General features: G+C 55.5%; 7 protein-coding genes across 7 annotated transcripts; 3 read left to right on the top strand and 4 right to left on the bottom strand.

The window, feature by feature from the left end:
• Positions 1-130: 130 nt before the first annotated feature.
• Positions 131-1,572, bottom strand: PHYSODRAFT_309762 (hypothetical protein; the record flags this gene model as incomplete). Its single annotated transcript, XM_009518381.1, has 7 exons — positions 131-260; positions 331-729; positions 840-965; positions 1,048-1,106; positions 1,186-1,239; positions 1,316-1,443; positions 1,533-1,572. 7 exons carry the CDS (start codon positions 1,570-1,572, stop codon positions 131-133), a joined length of 936 nt encoding a protein of 311 aa, XP_009516676.1.
• Positions 1,573-1,781: 209 nt separating this feature from the next.
• On the top strand, positions 1,782-2,682 carry PHYSODRAFT_353635 (hypothetical protein). Its single transcript, XM_009518380.1, has 2 exons — positions 1,782-1,814; positions 2,064-2,682. The coding sequence occupies exon 2, from the start codon at positions 2,064-2,066 to the stop codon at positions 2,469-2,471; it is 408 nt and encodes a 135-aa protein (XP_009516675.1). The 5' UTR covers positions 1,782-1,814; the 3' UTR covers positions 2,472-2,682.
• A 663-nt stretch (positions 2,683-3,345) lies between these two features.
• On the bottom strand, positions 3,346-5,277 carry PHYSODRAFT_294575 (hypothetical protein; the record flags this gene model as incomplete). Its single annotated transcript, XM_009518379.1, has 5 exons — positions 3,346-3,846; positions 3,926-4,116; positions 4,234-4,570; positions 4,637-5,047; positions 5,089-5,277. 5 exons carry the CDS (start codon positions 5,275-5,277, stop codon positions 3,346-3,348), a joined length of 1,629 nt encoding a protein of 542 aa, XP_009516674.1.
• An 825-nt stretch (positions 5,278-6,102) lies between these two features.
• PHYSODRAFT_322923 (hypothetical protein) lies at positions 6,103-6,813 on the top strand (the record flags this gene model as incomplete). The annotated part of the gene is made up of 1 exon (XM_009518378.1): positions 6,103-6,813. The coding sequence occupies one exon, from the start codon at positions 6,103-6,105 to the stop codon at positions 6,811-6,813; it is 711 nt and encodes a 236-aa protein (XP_009516673.1).
• A 440-nt stretch (positions 6,814-7,253) lies between these two features.
• On the top strand, positions 7,254-7,625 carry PHYSODRAFT_476521 (hypothetical protein; the record flags this gene model as incomplete). The annotated part of the gene is made up of 1 exon (XM_009518377.1): positions 7,254-7,625. One exon carries the CDS (start codon positions 7,254-7,256, stop codon positions 7,623-7,625), a length of 372 nt encoding a protein of 123 aa, XP_009516672.1.
• A 134-nt stretch (positions 7,626-7,759) lies between these two features.
• PHYSODRAFT_467375 (hypothetical protein) lies at positions 7,760-8,864 on the bottom strand (the record flags this gene model as incomplete). The annotated part of the gene is made up of 4 exons (XM_009518376.1): positions 7,760-7,966; positions 8,048-8,146; positions 8,205-8,385; positions 8,521-8,864. 4 exons carry the CDS (start codon positions 8,862-8,864, stop codon positions 7,760-7,762), a joined length of 831 nt encoding a protein of 276 aa, XP_009516671.1.
• A 5,606-nt stretch (positions 8,865-14,470) lies between these two features.
• PHYSODRAFT_353634 (hypothetical protein) lies at positions 14,471-15,297 on the bottom strand. Its single transcript, XM_009518375.1, has 4 exons — positions 15,022-15,297; positions 14,850-14,934; positions 14,711-14,779; positions 14,471-14,642 (listed from the first exon to the last, which is right to left on the bottom strand). Exons 1-4 carry the CDS (start codon positions 15,261-15,263, stop codon positions 14,565-14,567), a joined length of 474 nt encoding a protein of 157 aa, XP_009516670.1. The 5' UTR covers positions 15,264-15,297; the 3' UTR covers positions 14,471-14,564.
• Between the last annotated feature and the right edge of the window lie 131 nt (positions 15,298-15,428).

The raw sequence follows: 15,428 nt of genomic DNA, 5'->3' as shown, positions 1-15,428 counted from the left end.
AGAGACTGAAGAAGGAATGACGTACCAAACCGTTATTTACGGAGATATTTTCGGATTCGATTTCCATTGGATGAAAAGGGGAGATGGATACACTATGTAGCCATGTGCACTTCAACGTGCTGCTGCTGTTCTACTGCTGCTGGATGTGGAACTCGCAGAGCAGAGGGAGGTGGTCCGACGGAGAGATGGTGCTGGGCAGAGCGACCTCCTTGCTGGCGTCTTCGAACGACATGATCTCCATGAGCGCCGCCGGCCGGATCCTGAGTGTTGGCACAATAGAAAAGTTAGTGAGGTGGAGGGATGGCAAGACATCCATTTCTGACGACGTACCTGGGGGAACGGTAGAAGATGTAGTCCAGTGTGCCGACGAAGCGCGGCACCAGCTTACCGTCATCCGTTTTAGCGTCACCATTGACGTTCGTGAAGGGGGGTTCACCGTCTGGACCGTACTGTGCGTAAGCGCTGTTGAAGTGGTTGCCCTCAGTGATGAAGCTGTAGACCTTACTGTCTGGCAGCGAGTTGAAGTCGCCCGAAAAGATGGTCGGAATGGAGGCATCCAGCGTGCGTGTAAACACCTCGATCGTGCGCAGCATTCGGCGCGATTGCAGCAGCTTCACGTCTTCTTGCATCGGATCCCAAAACAAGTGCGTTGTCGCGACTACGAAATCCAACGGTGTATCGACGTGCTCGAAGTGGACGATTGCACCGACGCTGCCTCTCTGGGAAGCCCTTGAAAGCAGCTCGTGGTCGATGTCTATCGGATATGACGCAGAGAGAGTATTGTTAATACTTCTTCGATCATAGCTGTAGTTGGCATCAGTGCATATGCCATATTGAACTCACCTGATTCGTCTCCGTTAGGCAAGTCCAGGTTAACGTGCGTGGATTCCTTCACCTTCAACTTCTTCGCATTCCAAAACACAGCTACGCCGTCCGGCTTGGTGCTCGTTTTCTTGATGAAGAGGCTGCATGTAGCGGTGAAAAAATGAAGAAAAGTGAGTCCACACCGTTCTTTAACCCTGCATCGCTATAACTGCAGTCTTTTACCCGTCGTATCCGAGCTTCTTCATCGAATCAGCCCAAAACTCGCTGTAATTGTCAACTTCCTGCATAAGAAACAATCATCAACTGCCGCAATTAGCGCTAAAATACCAATAAGGCCCTGTAAATCACTCTGCTTCATACCTGCAGACAGATGACGTCGGGCGAGACTGGGAGGCTCGAGGCGAAGACTGCTTCCTGTCCAAACCAGCATCACACCACTCACGTCAAAAACAATTTGCAGGCAACGCGACCCCAATGCTCTGGTGCCTACCAAGTTCTTGGACCTGTTCTTCCACCGCAGCTCGCTGGGCTTGCAATACGGGAAGAAGCTAGAACGCACATAGCACTGGGCCAGCACGTTGTACGTCATGACCAGCAGCTTCTGCGAGGTCCCAGCCGCTGCAACCGGCACAAATGCATCCACACACCACACGCAGAGGTCAGCAACGCGACAACGACCTGCATTTCGCTCCGCAGAGCGCACCCACCGGCGCCATCGCGCAGCTCGCGCATGCCCGGCGTCTTCATGGCTACAGTCGAGCAATAAGTGAGCCCGAACCCCAGCCTCGCCAATTAAATATCCGACCAATCACGTGTCGAAATTGAGCCATTTCTTTTCGGCGAATGACATCACCGTATTCTAAATTGCAGCCGTTTGAGTGGCTGAAAGCTGGCGGGGCGATTGAATGGCGAGCACGCTCTCGTCTGGGCCTCCGATATTCCCGAGCGCCGAGTAGTGCTGAAATCACAAAGGCTTCCTCAATTCAAAGGTAAGGGACGAGCTATTAGTGCCCCCGCGCGTGCCTGCGTGTGCGTGTGTGTTACACCTGGCCCTCGCAATGGACGCGCATCATGGCGCGTGCACGGAGGCGGAGGCGGAGACAGCGACCGATGCAGCGCCCAAACAGCAGCGAACATTACAGGGCAGCCGCAGCGCAGCGCAGCTCAGGACAAGAACAGGGAGCAGGGATGCAGGACAACCAGGGGCCTAATTCGTGCGTTATTGCTGCTGCTTGTAGATGGTGCAGGTTACTCCCGTCATCCGCCCGAAGATCGTCAAGAAGAAGGTGACGAAGTTCAAACGTCACCAGTCCAACCGCTTCAAGCGCGTTCCGGAGTCATGGCGTCGCCCGAAGGGTATTGACGGCCGTGTGCGCCGCAAATTCAAGGGCGCCATTAAGATGCCCAACGTCGGCTACGGCTCCAACAAGAAGACCCGCCACCTGCTGCCCAACGGCTTCCTTAAGTTCGTGGTCAACAACGTGGCCGAGCTCGAGGTGCTGCTCATGCACAACCGCAAGTACTGCGCCGAGATCGCCCACAACGTGTCGGGCCGCAAGCGCCGCGAGATCATCGAGCGCGCCGAGCAGCTCAACGTGCGCGTGACCAACCCTAACGCCCGCGTGCGTGCTGAGGAGAACGAGTAAGCGTTCTGCTCGACGAGCGACCGACTACAGGAGTGACGACTCGACGCACGAGAGACGCCCGCGCGTCTTGGTGTTGAGGCGGAGCTTTACGACGAGGACAGGAGCCAACTGTGAGAAAGCAAGGAAGCAGCTCCAGCTCCAGGCGATAATCGATAATGCACCGTTTGGCGCCCCGCTGGATTTGTGGACTAGCTCAAGTGTAGTGTCTTTTCAATTGCGTTTACCTGCGAGTTGTTTCCTGGCGCGTCAGTCAGCGTTTTGCATGGGCTTCAGGCGGCGGAGGTGTGGACAAGGGCGTATTACAGGAAGTTTCCGCGATACTGAGACGTGGGGGCTGAGTGCCTCGGTGCGGTTTGGGTTGTCCAGTACGATCAACATGGTGAGGAATCCATCTGAGAGTCGCAACTTCATTTGCACTTTGTCCCGGCGGTGGGAGCACACCTTCTACGAGCCTGAGCCCGTCAACTTCAAAAGTGGGCTCCCCCTAATACGAGAGCCAAAAGTCGCACAAAACGGGCTCCCTCATGGTAAGTACGAGATCAAGGAGCCCTGGTTCGGGCTCCCCATTAGCTCCCCTCCAGGGCTCCCCAAATTTAGCTTCAAATCTATGACGGGCTCTTCATAGTAATATCTGATTGGCCAATTTTACCTAGACTTAAGGCTAGCAACTTCGCGTGATTGATGCGCCACGCTAGAAGATCGAGCTCTGATACGCTTGCAGTATCTTCTCCCTCAACGCATATCGTATTCACAGACAAATCTTCAGCCTACCCACTTGCGTTGTTGATCACTTCAAGTCAAAGCCTGCAGGACCGAAGCCACTACAGACGATCGGCTCTTCGTCTGTGTAGTCGCCTCCTTTTTGAAACACCACCTAAACACAGCAAGAAGACAGGATGTGAGCGCGACCGACAACGACGCAGTCGCCGACAGTAACAAGCACCTCTTCAAACGACTTGTGAATTCCCGCCCAGTCGGGGTGATCGTCACCCTTCTTCATCAGCATGTCCAGGATATCCCGGTAGCAATTTTCCAGCAATGCTCTCGCGTCAGCCGCCAACAAGTTTAGAGTACGAGAGCTCCAGAGGTGGCACTGAACCCGCATTGTGTGAATACGCTGTCTCTGCAGTACGTCGAGGCCGGAACGAATATCGCCGATCTCGATTTCCATAAACTGCAACCGCGTGGGGCGAGTAGATCCGTGTCTTCTAACTAGCTCCTTGAGCTGCTCGCTCTTCTCGTCGAGCTCCTTAAGATCCTGATTCTGCTGTAAAAATGATGCGAGAAAGAATGCCCCCAGCGCTCTGGTAAGCACGACGACATACTGCCCCAAAGCTTCCTCCGCTCGCTGCTTGTACTGCCCAGCAGCAACCATCTAGCAAATCAACAGCAGCAAGTCAGTCAAGTCTGTCAAGGTGGGGCAACTGTAGGTTTCTACGATCAGGCTTCCTTACTTTCTCCAAGTCTGATCGCACCGCCAGCGCTTGGTTAAACAGCTCCGATACCTTCTTCGCAAGCTCATATTCATGCTCGGCGTGAGCCAGCTCTTCCTTACAGGCTTGCTCGACAGTCTTGGCCGTCCTCAACACGTCGCTCGCTCGGTTCACAGCACTTTGGTTCTCGCGCGAAGCCGAATTCAAGAGGTCTACAATACAAACAGTAATCGGGCGTGATTAGAGCTAATGCTGTCAGTGCGAGCGAGGTGTTTGTACCAGGTCTGGGTCTTCAGAGTTAGTCTTGTTGCCTCCCGCGGCATACTAACACATTTTCTCGCATAGAGCGGAAGCCACTGCCTTGAGGTTCATCCTGGCCAAAGGGTCGAAATCTAAAGTATCTATGATGATCGTGGCCATGGAAGGCTCCAGCGTTCCGATACGCTGGTTCATCCGATCACATAGCTCCTGGAAGGTTTCTTCTTCCTCCTCTGCACCTTCGTCTGAATCTTCCAAATGATTTTCTGCTTCCTCCTCGGGCCCGTCGTCCTCCGAATCCACGCTTATTTTGACCTTTTTGCGCTTTGGCGCATCGATTGCAGCCACACTTCGCTTCTGTCTTAATCCCTCGTATGCTTGCAGGCGCCTCTCAAAGTTGGCATCTCGCTACATCCATTAAAAGAAGCAACCTTTAGACGATTCCTACACCATTCATCTCATCCTGCAACGAACCTTGTGGTCGTAGCAGAACTTGGTTCGCTGCGGGCTCGTCTTGTTGCTGTTGCGGATGACGGCGGCGCAGCAGCGACGGCTAACAGGTTCCATGTTGTCTGTCCTGGGCATTGCGATGCGCTCGAGATGTTCCATGGTATCACTTCTCCACGGCTCGTCGTCATCGTCATCGTCCATTCTGTCCTTGTAGTAGCTTTCACAGATGTCCCCTGCCAAGCGAGCGACAGCGTGAGCATGGCATTTTTTTGCTACAACTTTCCCACTACCAGGCGGCTGATCCTCACCAAATTTTAAGCCTGCGCGCCTAGCAGGCGAACCCTCGTCAACTGAAGACACGACGAACTTGCCGCTCGAACTCTCTCGCACTCGAAAGCCCAGCGACGCCTCCGTCATGTGGACCAACAGAAATCGCTGCACCAAATGTATTAGTGCGTGCACGAAAGCAGCTCCACCTTACCGTGCGCTGGTACTTGCGCATAGCTTTCGGCCGCCCCCCTCACTTCACGCAATTCACGGGGCTTGGTGACTTGCGATCTTCCAGAGACGTAGCGGATACCATCGCTATGGCCACACAACCCGTCAGATTCTGTAGCGTCATGTGTACATGTTGTGAGCTTATGTTGAAGTTTTTCACGGTTCATAGACGCACGCAAATACTAGACTTGGCCAGCTGAACTAAACAACCTTGCAGCGCAAGCGGCCACTATGCACGGCGACCTACGGAGAAAAGCCTTGACTTTCAAGTCTAATATACGTTGATCAACCCCATTCTTCTTTTCAAGTTTTATCCCAAATGGTAACACTGCAATACATGTACGAACTGCCGAACTGGGGAACTCGGGCTCCATACACTAAAACGCGGAAGATGTCATCAGTAGCACTAAAAGTCTTAGTCTAGGACCAATACTACCGCTGTCGTCGATAGTAGATGAAAGATAGTCGCATGCTCCTGAGAGTACGTATCACGTGCGGGGCTTGATGTCGGGCTTCCGTTGTAGCTCGCAGTCCCTGCATGCAAGGTTAAAGGTGACTGCCAACCAACAATTGGTGACAGCCTCGCGGTATCATAGCGTCAAGCTCGCTTGCCCTCGAATCGGCCCATGTAAACATCATGGGCCATGTTGTGATTGCATAACACCGCTGGGGATAAGCTTGTTTGGTATGCAGGGTCTTCAGCAGGCCTCATGTGCTCTGTAGTCCCCAAAACGACGCCGCTTACTCCAAATACACGTAGAAGGCTGCTGCTGCGCACTCTAGCTATTAGGCCAAGTTCCTTTTGATCGCGAACATCTTCACGCATTTGACCAAAGACTGCAACAGAAATGCGCGCGCACAAACCTCGTGATTGCGATGTGGCGCAGTCATTTCCATACGAAACCTACCCAAACGCATCCGAATTCTCTTCGCTAGTCTCTCGGTGTCGGGCATCATCTGGTAGCGGCATTCCTGAGCTTGGCGAGATAGACATGCGTCCCTGCTCGCTGCTGCTGCGCGCCGCCCGCCCCGGCGGCGTCTCGCTCTCCGCGTCGACGTCGCTGCGCTCTGTCGGTCTGGGCGGCGTGCGCTGCATCTCCAAGCGCGCGGCGGAGGAGGCGCGGCGCGAGTCCATCAAGATGCGCAACCGCCGCGCCGTCATGTACCTGGCGGGCACGGCCATCGCGTGGGTCGGTATCTCGTACGCTGCCGTGCCGCTGTACAAGATCTTCTGCCAGATGACGGGCTTCGGAGGCACCACGCAGCGCGTGGAGGAGTTCGTGGCCGACAAGCTCACGCCCAGGGAGAACGCCAAGCCTATCCGCATCACGTTCGATGGCGGCGTGAGCGCCAACATGCCGTGGGTCTTCCGGCCGCAGCAGCGCGACCTGCTGCTGGTGCCCGGCGAGACGGCGCTGGCCTTCTACACTGCCAAGAACAAGACGGACAAGGCCATCACGGGCGTGGCCACGTACAACGTGTACCCTCCGTCGGCTGGCGTGTACTTCAACAAGATCCAGTGCTTCTGCTTCGAGGAGCAGCGGCTCAAGGCCAAGGAGGAGATCGACATGCCCGTCTTCTTCTTCATCGACCCGGAGATCTGCGACGATCCGTCCATGAGCGGCGTGCACAACATCACGCTGTCCTACACGTTCTTCAAGACCGACGACGTGAGTGAAGACGAAGTGGACGACGAGGACTAACGCGGCTGACTGGTTGAGGAGGCTGCATACAGACGATCGAAGGGGGAGTGGGGTTGCTAGAAGTGGACGAGCTACTAGGTATGAGGCATCGCCGAGCATGAACACGGAACGCCTGCGAGTTAGACGATGAACACGAGTACAGTTTGATGGTTGTTTTTCGTGTCGATTGCGTCGTCTAGTTCCTGCTGTCGTGGACGTTGAACCAATGCAGCGTGGGGCTGGTTCTCACGCCGCGTGTTCTGGTGGTCGATTATGTTGCTCGTCTACAGCTTTTTGCACCACGTCACATATTGCGTTCGCATTGGTCAAAACCCTATCTCCTTTCAAACGTCTTTTTGTCCAATCCACTGCCGCTTCCCCCGCCCTCTTTTTCGCGCGAAGCAGCATACAAAAAAGAAGTTAGAGAACGCCCGAAGGACGCATAACCTACAGCAGCAAGCATGGCCAGCAAGGAGGAGCACAACGACGACGAGATCCGCGAGCAGGACCGCTTCCTGCCGACGGCCAACATCTCGCGGATCATGAAGGTGTCGCTGCCGTCCACGGCCAAGATCGCCAAGGACGGCAAGGAGACGGTGCAGGAGTGTGTGAGCGAGTTCATCTCGTTCATCACGAGCGAGGCCAGCGACAAGTGCCAGCAGGAGAAGCGCAAGACCATCAACGGCGACGACATCATCTGGGCCATGAGCACGCTGGGCTTCGACAGCTACGTGGAGCCGCTCAAGCTCTACCTGCAGAAGTACCGCGAGTCGGTCAAGGTGGAGAAGAACGACAAGAAGGACAACGTCGGCTCCTTCGGGGCGTCCTCTTAGGGACACACACACGTACACACACAGACAGACTCTGAGTGGGTGGGTGCCGTTGGACCCGGCAGGATGAAGCAGTAAATACACAGAGAAAAACACACGCAGAGAGAGGACTTGTGTCTGTTGGTGGAGAGGACTGACTAACGATTGCTGTGATTCGTTCGAGCTTCTTGCAGGAGCTGCAGCATCTTGAGCTTCTTCTTCCTGCTCGCGGCCTGGAGGCACTCGACGGCGCTGTCCCCGTAGTTGTCGCGGATGCGAGCCTCGGCGCCCGAGGACAGGAGCAGCTGGACGCACGCGACGGATTCACGCACCACGGCGACGTGCAGAGCTGTCCAGCCGTTGATCTACAGCAGAATGCAGTGAGTGCATCGGGTATTGAGATTATTGCGGCAACGCGGTGAAACGGAGACTTGACGAGGTGTTACCTGGTCGATGGCGTTGATTTCGGCACCTTTCTGGAGAAGGAGCTGCAGGATGTCGCTGTGGTCCTGAGAAGCCGCCCAGTGAAGACCACTCCAGCCGTGCTAAGAAGGCAACAGGGAGTGAGCTGAAGAAGAAATAGGTCCATCATGCTGCACGCACCTGATCCGCAATGTTAGCGTCGACGACTCCGTCGTCAAGCATGTCTCGGACCTGGTACTTGTCGGCTCGGTACACAGCTCGAAGGAACTCCTTGCTTTCCTTCGACTCGCTCGGAGTTGCCCGCGGGGGTGGGTCGTAGCTCTCTTCCTCTTCAGCTGGGTCGTCTGGCTCCTCCTGCTTCCTGCTATCTTTCTTCTTGGGGGTGCTGTCCTCGTCTTCTTCAAAACTCGAGTAGCCATCGTCCGCATAGTTCTCCTTCTCACTGTCATGATCCACCACTTTGTGCTTCGAAGTCTCCTCCGACGCTGCTTCAGACTTTAGCACTTCTGCCGCCTGTTGCCCCTCTTGATGCAATTCCGCTGCTGCTTGCTTGATGGTCTGTCCGCGAACTTCTTGACGCTCGACCTTCACCTCCTTGGCGGTTGTATCGAGCGCTGCCTGAATCCGCGATCGATCTTCTTTGTCGATCTCTTGCGCTAGCTGCTGCAGCGTCTGCTTCGGTGTCTCGGTCTCTTGCTTGGCGACGTCCATCAGAGTTAACGGCTTCGTTGAAGCATTTGCTGCGCTTTCAGCTTTGGCAACGTCAACAAGGGACAAGGGGGTCGAGCTTCCAGCAGCCTCAGCGTTCATCGCCTTGGCAACATCCATAAGGGACGACATCGACGACTCGATCTCGCACACGAACACGAAAACCACAGCGAGATAAATGAACTACGCGTGCATTACTCATTGCTTACACTCTACTCCATCCACCCCACTCGGAGTCGTTACGCATGCTGGGATGGTGCTCCACAAAGCGCGACTTGCAACTATCTCTGCCAACCCCGGCCCGATGAGCTCGAATGCGACCGTACCCGTTTCTTGGCCGGCCCGGGCGATGCTGACCGACTGATAGGACGACCTCGAGCCGCTAGTCTTGCTGCCGCCCTCGCTGCGGATGCTGCAGTTCCAGCTGTTGCAGTCGACGCACTGCCGAGACTTGGCCGCTTGACCGTCTTCGTTGGTTGCGACTGGCTTGAAGCGTTCGAAGCCGGGGACACGGAAGGCGGCGTGTTGGTAATCGAGTCCACACCGATGTTCTCCTTCTCCTTGAGCATTGCTCGCAGCTTCTGCAGAGAACGCTGCAGCTTAAACTTCTCGTCCGTCAACTGCCGCACCTGATCCAGAAGACGGTTGTTCTCCTCCTTGACCTTCACGTGGTGCTGAATCTTCTGTCTGCTGTTGTGGTGGCCGACAAGCTTCTCGTTCTCTTTCGACACCGTCTCCAGCTTCTTGGTCAGAGCTTGAATCTCTCGCTGCAGCTTCACCTTCTCCGCCAGGAACTTGCGCTTCACCTGCCCAAGCGCATCTTGAGACACTGCCTTCGCCTTCCCCACCTTCTGCGCCGCCTCCGCCGCTGCCTTCAGTTCTGCCAATGCCTCTCGATCAGACTTCAGCTGCTTCTCAGCAGCGTCAACTTCGCTACGTCTTCGAGCGAGCTCCTCTTCTTGCTGCTTGAGCTCGGACACTGCCTTCTCCTTGAGACTCGCATTCTCCGCCACAACCGATTCGTGCTTAGCCTTGAGTTCGTCCATCACAGCCTGAAGTTCCTTAACCTTCGCATCGCTGTCATCCTCAGCTGACCGTGTGAGGCGTTTGTCCACCTCAGCTAAGGATTGCTTCGTAACCTGCAGCTCCGAATCCTTCTCCTTGATGGACGAGCTGAGCTGCTTGATCTCCTGCATCAGCTGTTCTGTCTGCTGCGCCAAGATTTCCTCCCCTTCCTCCAGCTTCTGCTCAAGAGAGCGTTTTTCAGTCAAAAACGCTTCCTGAGCCTTTTCGAACACAGCAACCTTCTCGGCAACAAGTTGCTCCAATGCCTGGACCCGGCCATGTGCAGCCTCCAAGTCAGCTTTATATTCGCGGGCCTTCATATCCCACGCAGCTTCATCGCTCTGCATACGCTCCTTCAGCGAGTTAATGGTTTCATCTCGCTCCGAAACAACACCCAATTGTTCGGCAAGCTCCGCTTCCTGTTTTGACACAAGGCTCTGCTTCTCTGCCAGCTCCTGCTCGATGTCGCACATGGCCTTTCGCAGCTCTGCAACCGTACTAGTCAGCTCATCGTGTGCAGCAATGGAGTCAGCTCTGGTGGACTCGAGAGCACGGACTTGGTCATCGCGGTCAGTGACGCAATCCTTCAGCTCTTGCAAACGCTTATCCTGCTCCACAGCTGCTGCCTTGAGTGACTCGTTCTCCTGCTCCAATTCACATTTCCCAGCTGACAGGGACTCCATCTCGAGGGTTAACTCCTCGACACGCTTCTCGAGAGTGATAATGGATTTCTGCGAGCTTTGCATCAGCTTTGCCTTCTCGTCATGCCACTCCTGTCGAGCTTCAGAAAGTTTCAGCTCCATCTCGTGCTTGGATTCTTGTTCAATCTTCAAAGACTCAGCCAACTCCAGCCGATCAAACTCAAGCTTCCGCACTTCATCCCGCAGCGTGGATTGAATTCCCTTGTACATACGGACCTCCTCTCGCTGGTGGGCAACCGTTTCTTGAGCTTCACGAATTTCATTCGCAGACTTTTCAAGCTTGCTCGACATCTCCTCTGCGGCATCCTTCGTTGCAGCAAGCTCCTGGGTTAACTCTTCAATCTTCTTGGTGCTAGAAGACAGCTCCTCCTGAGTTTGGGCATGCGTGACAGCAGCTTGTCGTTTATCCTCCTGCGTCGACACGAGCTCCTTGCGAAGCTCCGTAATCTCATTCGAATACATAGAGTGTTGCTGTTGCAGCTCGTCTACTTGCTGCGTGAACTTCGAGACGCGGTCTTCAGACTCCGACAACTGAATTTGTTGCTGCTCGCATTTCTTCTGCAAGTTACCATTCTGACCACCGAGCTCGTTCGTCTTCAGCGATAGCTGCTCCGCCCTCTCCGACAAATTCTGGATCTCGCTCGCCATTTCGTTCTTCTCCGTATCAAGTTTTTTGGCATCCTCTTGAAGGCGAGAAACTTCCTCAGCTGCAGAAGAGCGTTCTGCCTCGACTCGATTCTTCTCTTCAGTCAGCTTCGAAAGATCAGCCAGAGTTTGGGATAGTTTCGCCTGGAGCTCTTCCAACGCGTGTTTAGACTCACGTTCCTGGTCATCAAGCTGGCGTTGAAGGTTGGCAAGAGATACTTCCTTCTCTTCCAGCTGTACCTGATGGAGACGACCAGCTTCTTCCGCCTCGGATCGGTAGTCATCAAGTTCTGCACGAAGCTGCTGATAATGCTCGCCTTTGACACGAAGTTTGGTCTCAAATTCCTCCGTCAACGTTTGTTTTTCCTCTTGGGTTTGCTGCTTCAAAGCGCTGATCGCCTCTGCGTGTTTTTGAGCGGTAGCATTCGCATCCTCTTCCATCTGTAGAATACACTTGTTCGAATCCTCGAGCTTCTGCTTCAGGATCAGCTTTTCTTCCGTAACGGCGACTTCGGAGCGTTTAAGCTGATTGATTGCACAATCACGGTCCGAGATTTCCGTTCGCATGTGAGAAGCTTGAAGCGTAGCTTCCTTCAGCCCCTCTCGAGCTTCGCTAAGCTCTGATGCTAACCTCTGACCTGCTTCTTCAACTCGAACCATATCCGACTTCAGCTGGGCAAGTGCTGTTTCTGCTTCTAGAAGTTGGTGCTCCCGCTGTTGAAGATCAGCAGTGGCTGCAGTAAGCTCATGCTGCAAGTGCTTCTTGGAGTCTTCAAGGTTGCGGTTTGTAGTTGCTGAATCAGCCAAGGCAGCCTCGAACTCTAGACGAACAGCCTCACGTGATCGCTCAAGTTGTACCTCCAACTTCTCCACCTTGACTTTCTCCTGAACAACCAAATCCCGAGTCGCAGAGTGTGCTACCTCAGAGCGCTGTAGAGCTTCTTTCGAATCTACGAGTTGTCGTTCGAGATCATGCTGCCGAACAGACCAAGAAGCCTCGCGTTCCCTGATCTGTTGAAGCTCTAAAGCCACCTCAGCGGCCTTATCCTCCAGACACACACTTGTGGATGCGACAGCGTCTAGCTTCGCCTGGTACTCACTCGCTTGTTGCTTCAGCGCTTCTTCCAGTCGGGCGGAGAAATCCGCACTTACAGCTTCTTGCGCTGAGGTGTCCGTCATACTTTCGTCCTTATCAGATTGATTTTCAAGCAGGCGGTCTTGCAAGTCGTGCTTGTCGCGCAGGACGAACGCGAGCTGTTTCGTCAGCGCTAGAACCATCATGTTCAGGTTTTCCACCTCACTATTCATCTTTCCTGCGACACCGGCGTCTTCAATTCCACTGCGCTGCAGCTCGTCCTGGAGCTCAACAAAACGCTCTTCCATCTCTTCGTACTTCATCCGCCACTCAATAGCATCGGCTGAAGGCTCGTATTCCAGCGCCCCTGGCCCACCAAGTCCTCTCAGTCGAAGCATCATTCTTAAATGGGCAATATGCTGCTTAAGTTCTTCACACAGCGCCTGGAAGTTCCCATTCTGAAGCTGCAGATACTCGCATGAGCGCTGAAGCCTGTCACTCTTTTCGGCGGTCGTCGCAAAAGATTCCTCCAACTCGCGAAAACGACTATCAATCGCGGGGTCGCATGGCCCTACTGCGGGGGTAGCCGCGTCTTGACTCGACGTATCCTCGGACGGCGTTGTTCCTTGTACTAGCAAATTCGATCCCGGAATATTACGAGCGATCTCCTGGTGAGCCTGCTGCAGCTGGCGCCGAAGTCGCTGGATTTCTTCTTGCAAGAAGAGTGCGCTCCCGACTGAGTCTTCATTGACGACTGCGCGATTCTGAATCATCTTGGCGCGCTGGGCAAACTTGAGGGTTGAGAGCGTCTCAAACGCGGAGTCTTCAGCTGGGGAAATGGTGGCGACCATGAACGTCTTGGAGTTGCCACCCAGCGAGTCCTTCAGCAAGAACGTCAGCTTCGAGTCGCGGTAGTGCACGTGGCGGTGCTTCCCCACAGACTGCTCCGAGAGCCCCATGATGACATTGCCCAGAGCAGACAGCGACTTGTTGATGCCGCCCGCCTCCTTCAACCGCTCGCCTGCTGCGTCTGTGCTGCGCTGTCGCTCGGATCCTGCCAAATCCACCAAGTTGAAGCGCGACGTGCGGATCTTGGTGCCTTCCGCCGACGTCTCCTTGGACTGCAGCTGCAAGATGAAGACGCTGTGCGAGCGACTGCTCTCTCTGTTCATGGACGTCTGTCCGACGCGTCGGTTCTGGGCCCCGACCGTCATGAGCTCCGCCGCCTTCTTGGAGCTGGTGACTACGCTCTCGATGAGCCCCTCTACGTGGACGCCCTTGCGCCCGTTCTCTCGGAGCTGCAGCCCCGCCGCGTCCTTGGCGCTGCCTCCGTCCAGCAGGTCGTACACGCGCTCGTTGTAGATCTCGAGGAACGAGCACGCGAACGTGTGCTGCACGTTCGTCCGACCGTCCTCCTTGGCCACGACGTTGTCGAACAGGTAGTCGATCACGCGCGGCACGAGGCCGCGCAGCGCCAGCTGCTCCTGCGTGAGGCGCTGCGCCTCCGTGTCGATGACGTCGTCGGGCCCCTGCATGGTGAAGGTCTTGCCCGAGCCCGTCTGTCCGTAGGCGAAGATGGTGCCGTTGTAGCCCTCGAGGCAGGCCTGCGTGATGGGCGCGCCCACGACCTGGAACACGTCCGTCTGCGTCGCGCTCTCGGCGAACACGCGGTCGAACGTGAAGGTCTTGGCGGGCCCGTGCTTGCTGTGCAGGAAGAGCGTCTGCTGCGCCGCGTCCGAGGCCGGCACCGTCACGCACTTCTTGGCGAACGACGCGCCAGAAGCGGCGGCCGCGCTGCTGCGCGCCAGGAAGCCCAAGGAGCCGCCGAGCGCCGACGCCTTCACGCCGCGCTCGCGCTCGTTGGGCGGCCGCACGCGGCAGAAGACCTTGACGCTGGCGTCCTCGTCCATTTGGTCCGATGTGAGAATTAATGTGCCCTTTTTGATGATTGGCGCCATTTTTTGCCTCAAATTCAAAAGGCGGTCAGAGACGGGACGGCATAGCTCTTGAGATCCCGTGCATCTTGCACAGTATGGATCTGTAGCCATTGCAGAAAGTATGTATGGGACGGTATATACGGGTCTTGATAGCACAAAAACCTTGCATGGGACGGCATTTCTGAATCAACCCATGTCGTGACGCCACCCGCGTCGTCATGCTTCCCATCGCTGCTGCCTGGCAGTGGCATCCCATCAAGGCGATCATGCTTCTGGCAACTGCAAGGTAATCAAAGGATGAATGGAGGGACAAATAGCGGCCAGGAGAAGTGGTGTATTGTATTGACGGCTGCGAATTTGCAGCAGCTACTGTGCAGTGCTGCTGGAGATCAGCAGCCTCGGGAGCGACTTAGTGCTCCTCGTTCTCGCAGTGCTCCTTGTAGGCAGGCTCATCCAGCAGGTCGTCCAGGTCCGACTCGTCGTCCAGCTGCAACAATGACACGTCAGTCAGCAAAGGCTATCTAAGGCACTGCTAGCTATGGCACGGCAACGCACCTCAAGCTTGATGAACCAGCCGCCGGTCATGGCCTCGTCGTTCACAAGGTTCGGGCTCTCGGCCAGGTCCTGCAGCAGCAAGGCACCAACAGTTAGAGCGCAATAAAATCCCCCACACAAAATAGTGACCATAGCGCACCTCGTTCACGGCCGTGACCGTGCCAGAAACAGGCGTGTACACGTCGCTGGCGGCCTTGACGGACTCGACGGCGCCAAACGCGTCACTTCGCGAGATCCAAACACACGAGGCGAATTAGAAAAATGATACCCAGCCCAGCAAGTCCAGCGTGGCAGCACAGCGCAGCACGTACCCCTTCTGGAACTTGTCGCCCACCGACGGCAGGTCCACGTACACGACGTCGCCCAGCGAGTTCTGGGCGAAGTCGGTGATTCCGATGGTGCCCTCCTTGCCGTTGAGCGTCACGTACTCGTGCTGCGGCGTGTACTTGGTCGAGAAGAAGGACAGGCGCTGCGAGGCCGCGCGGCGGGCCGCGGGGGTGGCCGACTGGAGAGCGCGGGCGCCGAAAGTCTGCGAGAGCACGCGGAGAGCCATGGTTCACGAGGAAGAGGAGGAGTCGGGAGCTTCGGGCGCCTTCCAAACAAATGTCGAGTGAAGCTGCCGGAAGGCTGGGGGGTAAACCGCCAAGTGGTGTGCGCCACACCAACTTTTCTCTTGCACTCACTAAGCTCGATACAAAACCCAAGTTCAATGTACACA

This window comes from Phytophthora sojae (assembly GCF_000149755.1).
Source record: "Phytophthora sojae unplaced genomic scaffold PHYSOscaffold_1, whole genome shotgun sequence".
Taxonomy (NCBI): domain Eukaryota; phylum Oomycota; class Peronosporomycetes; order Peronosporales; family Peronosporaceae; genus Phytophthora; species Phytophthora sojae.
Note: the sequence above shows the minus strand (reverse complement) of the source record. Positions and strands in the feature narration are given on the sequence as shown.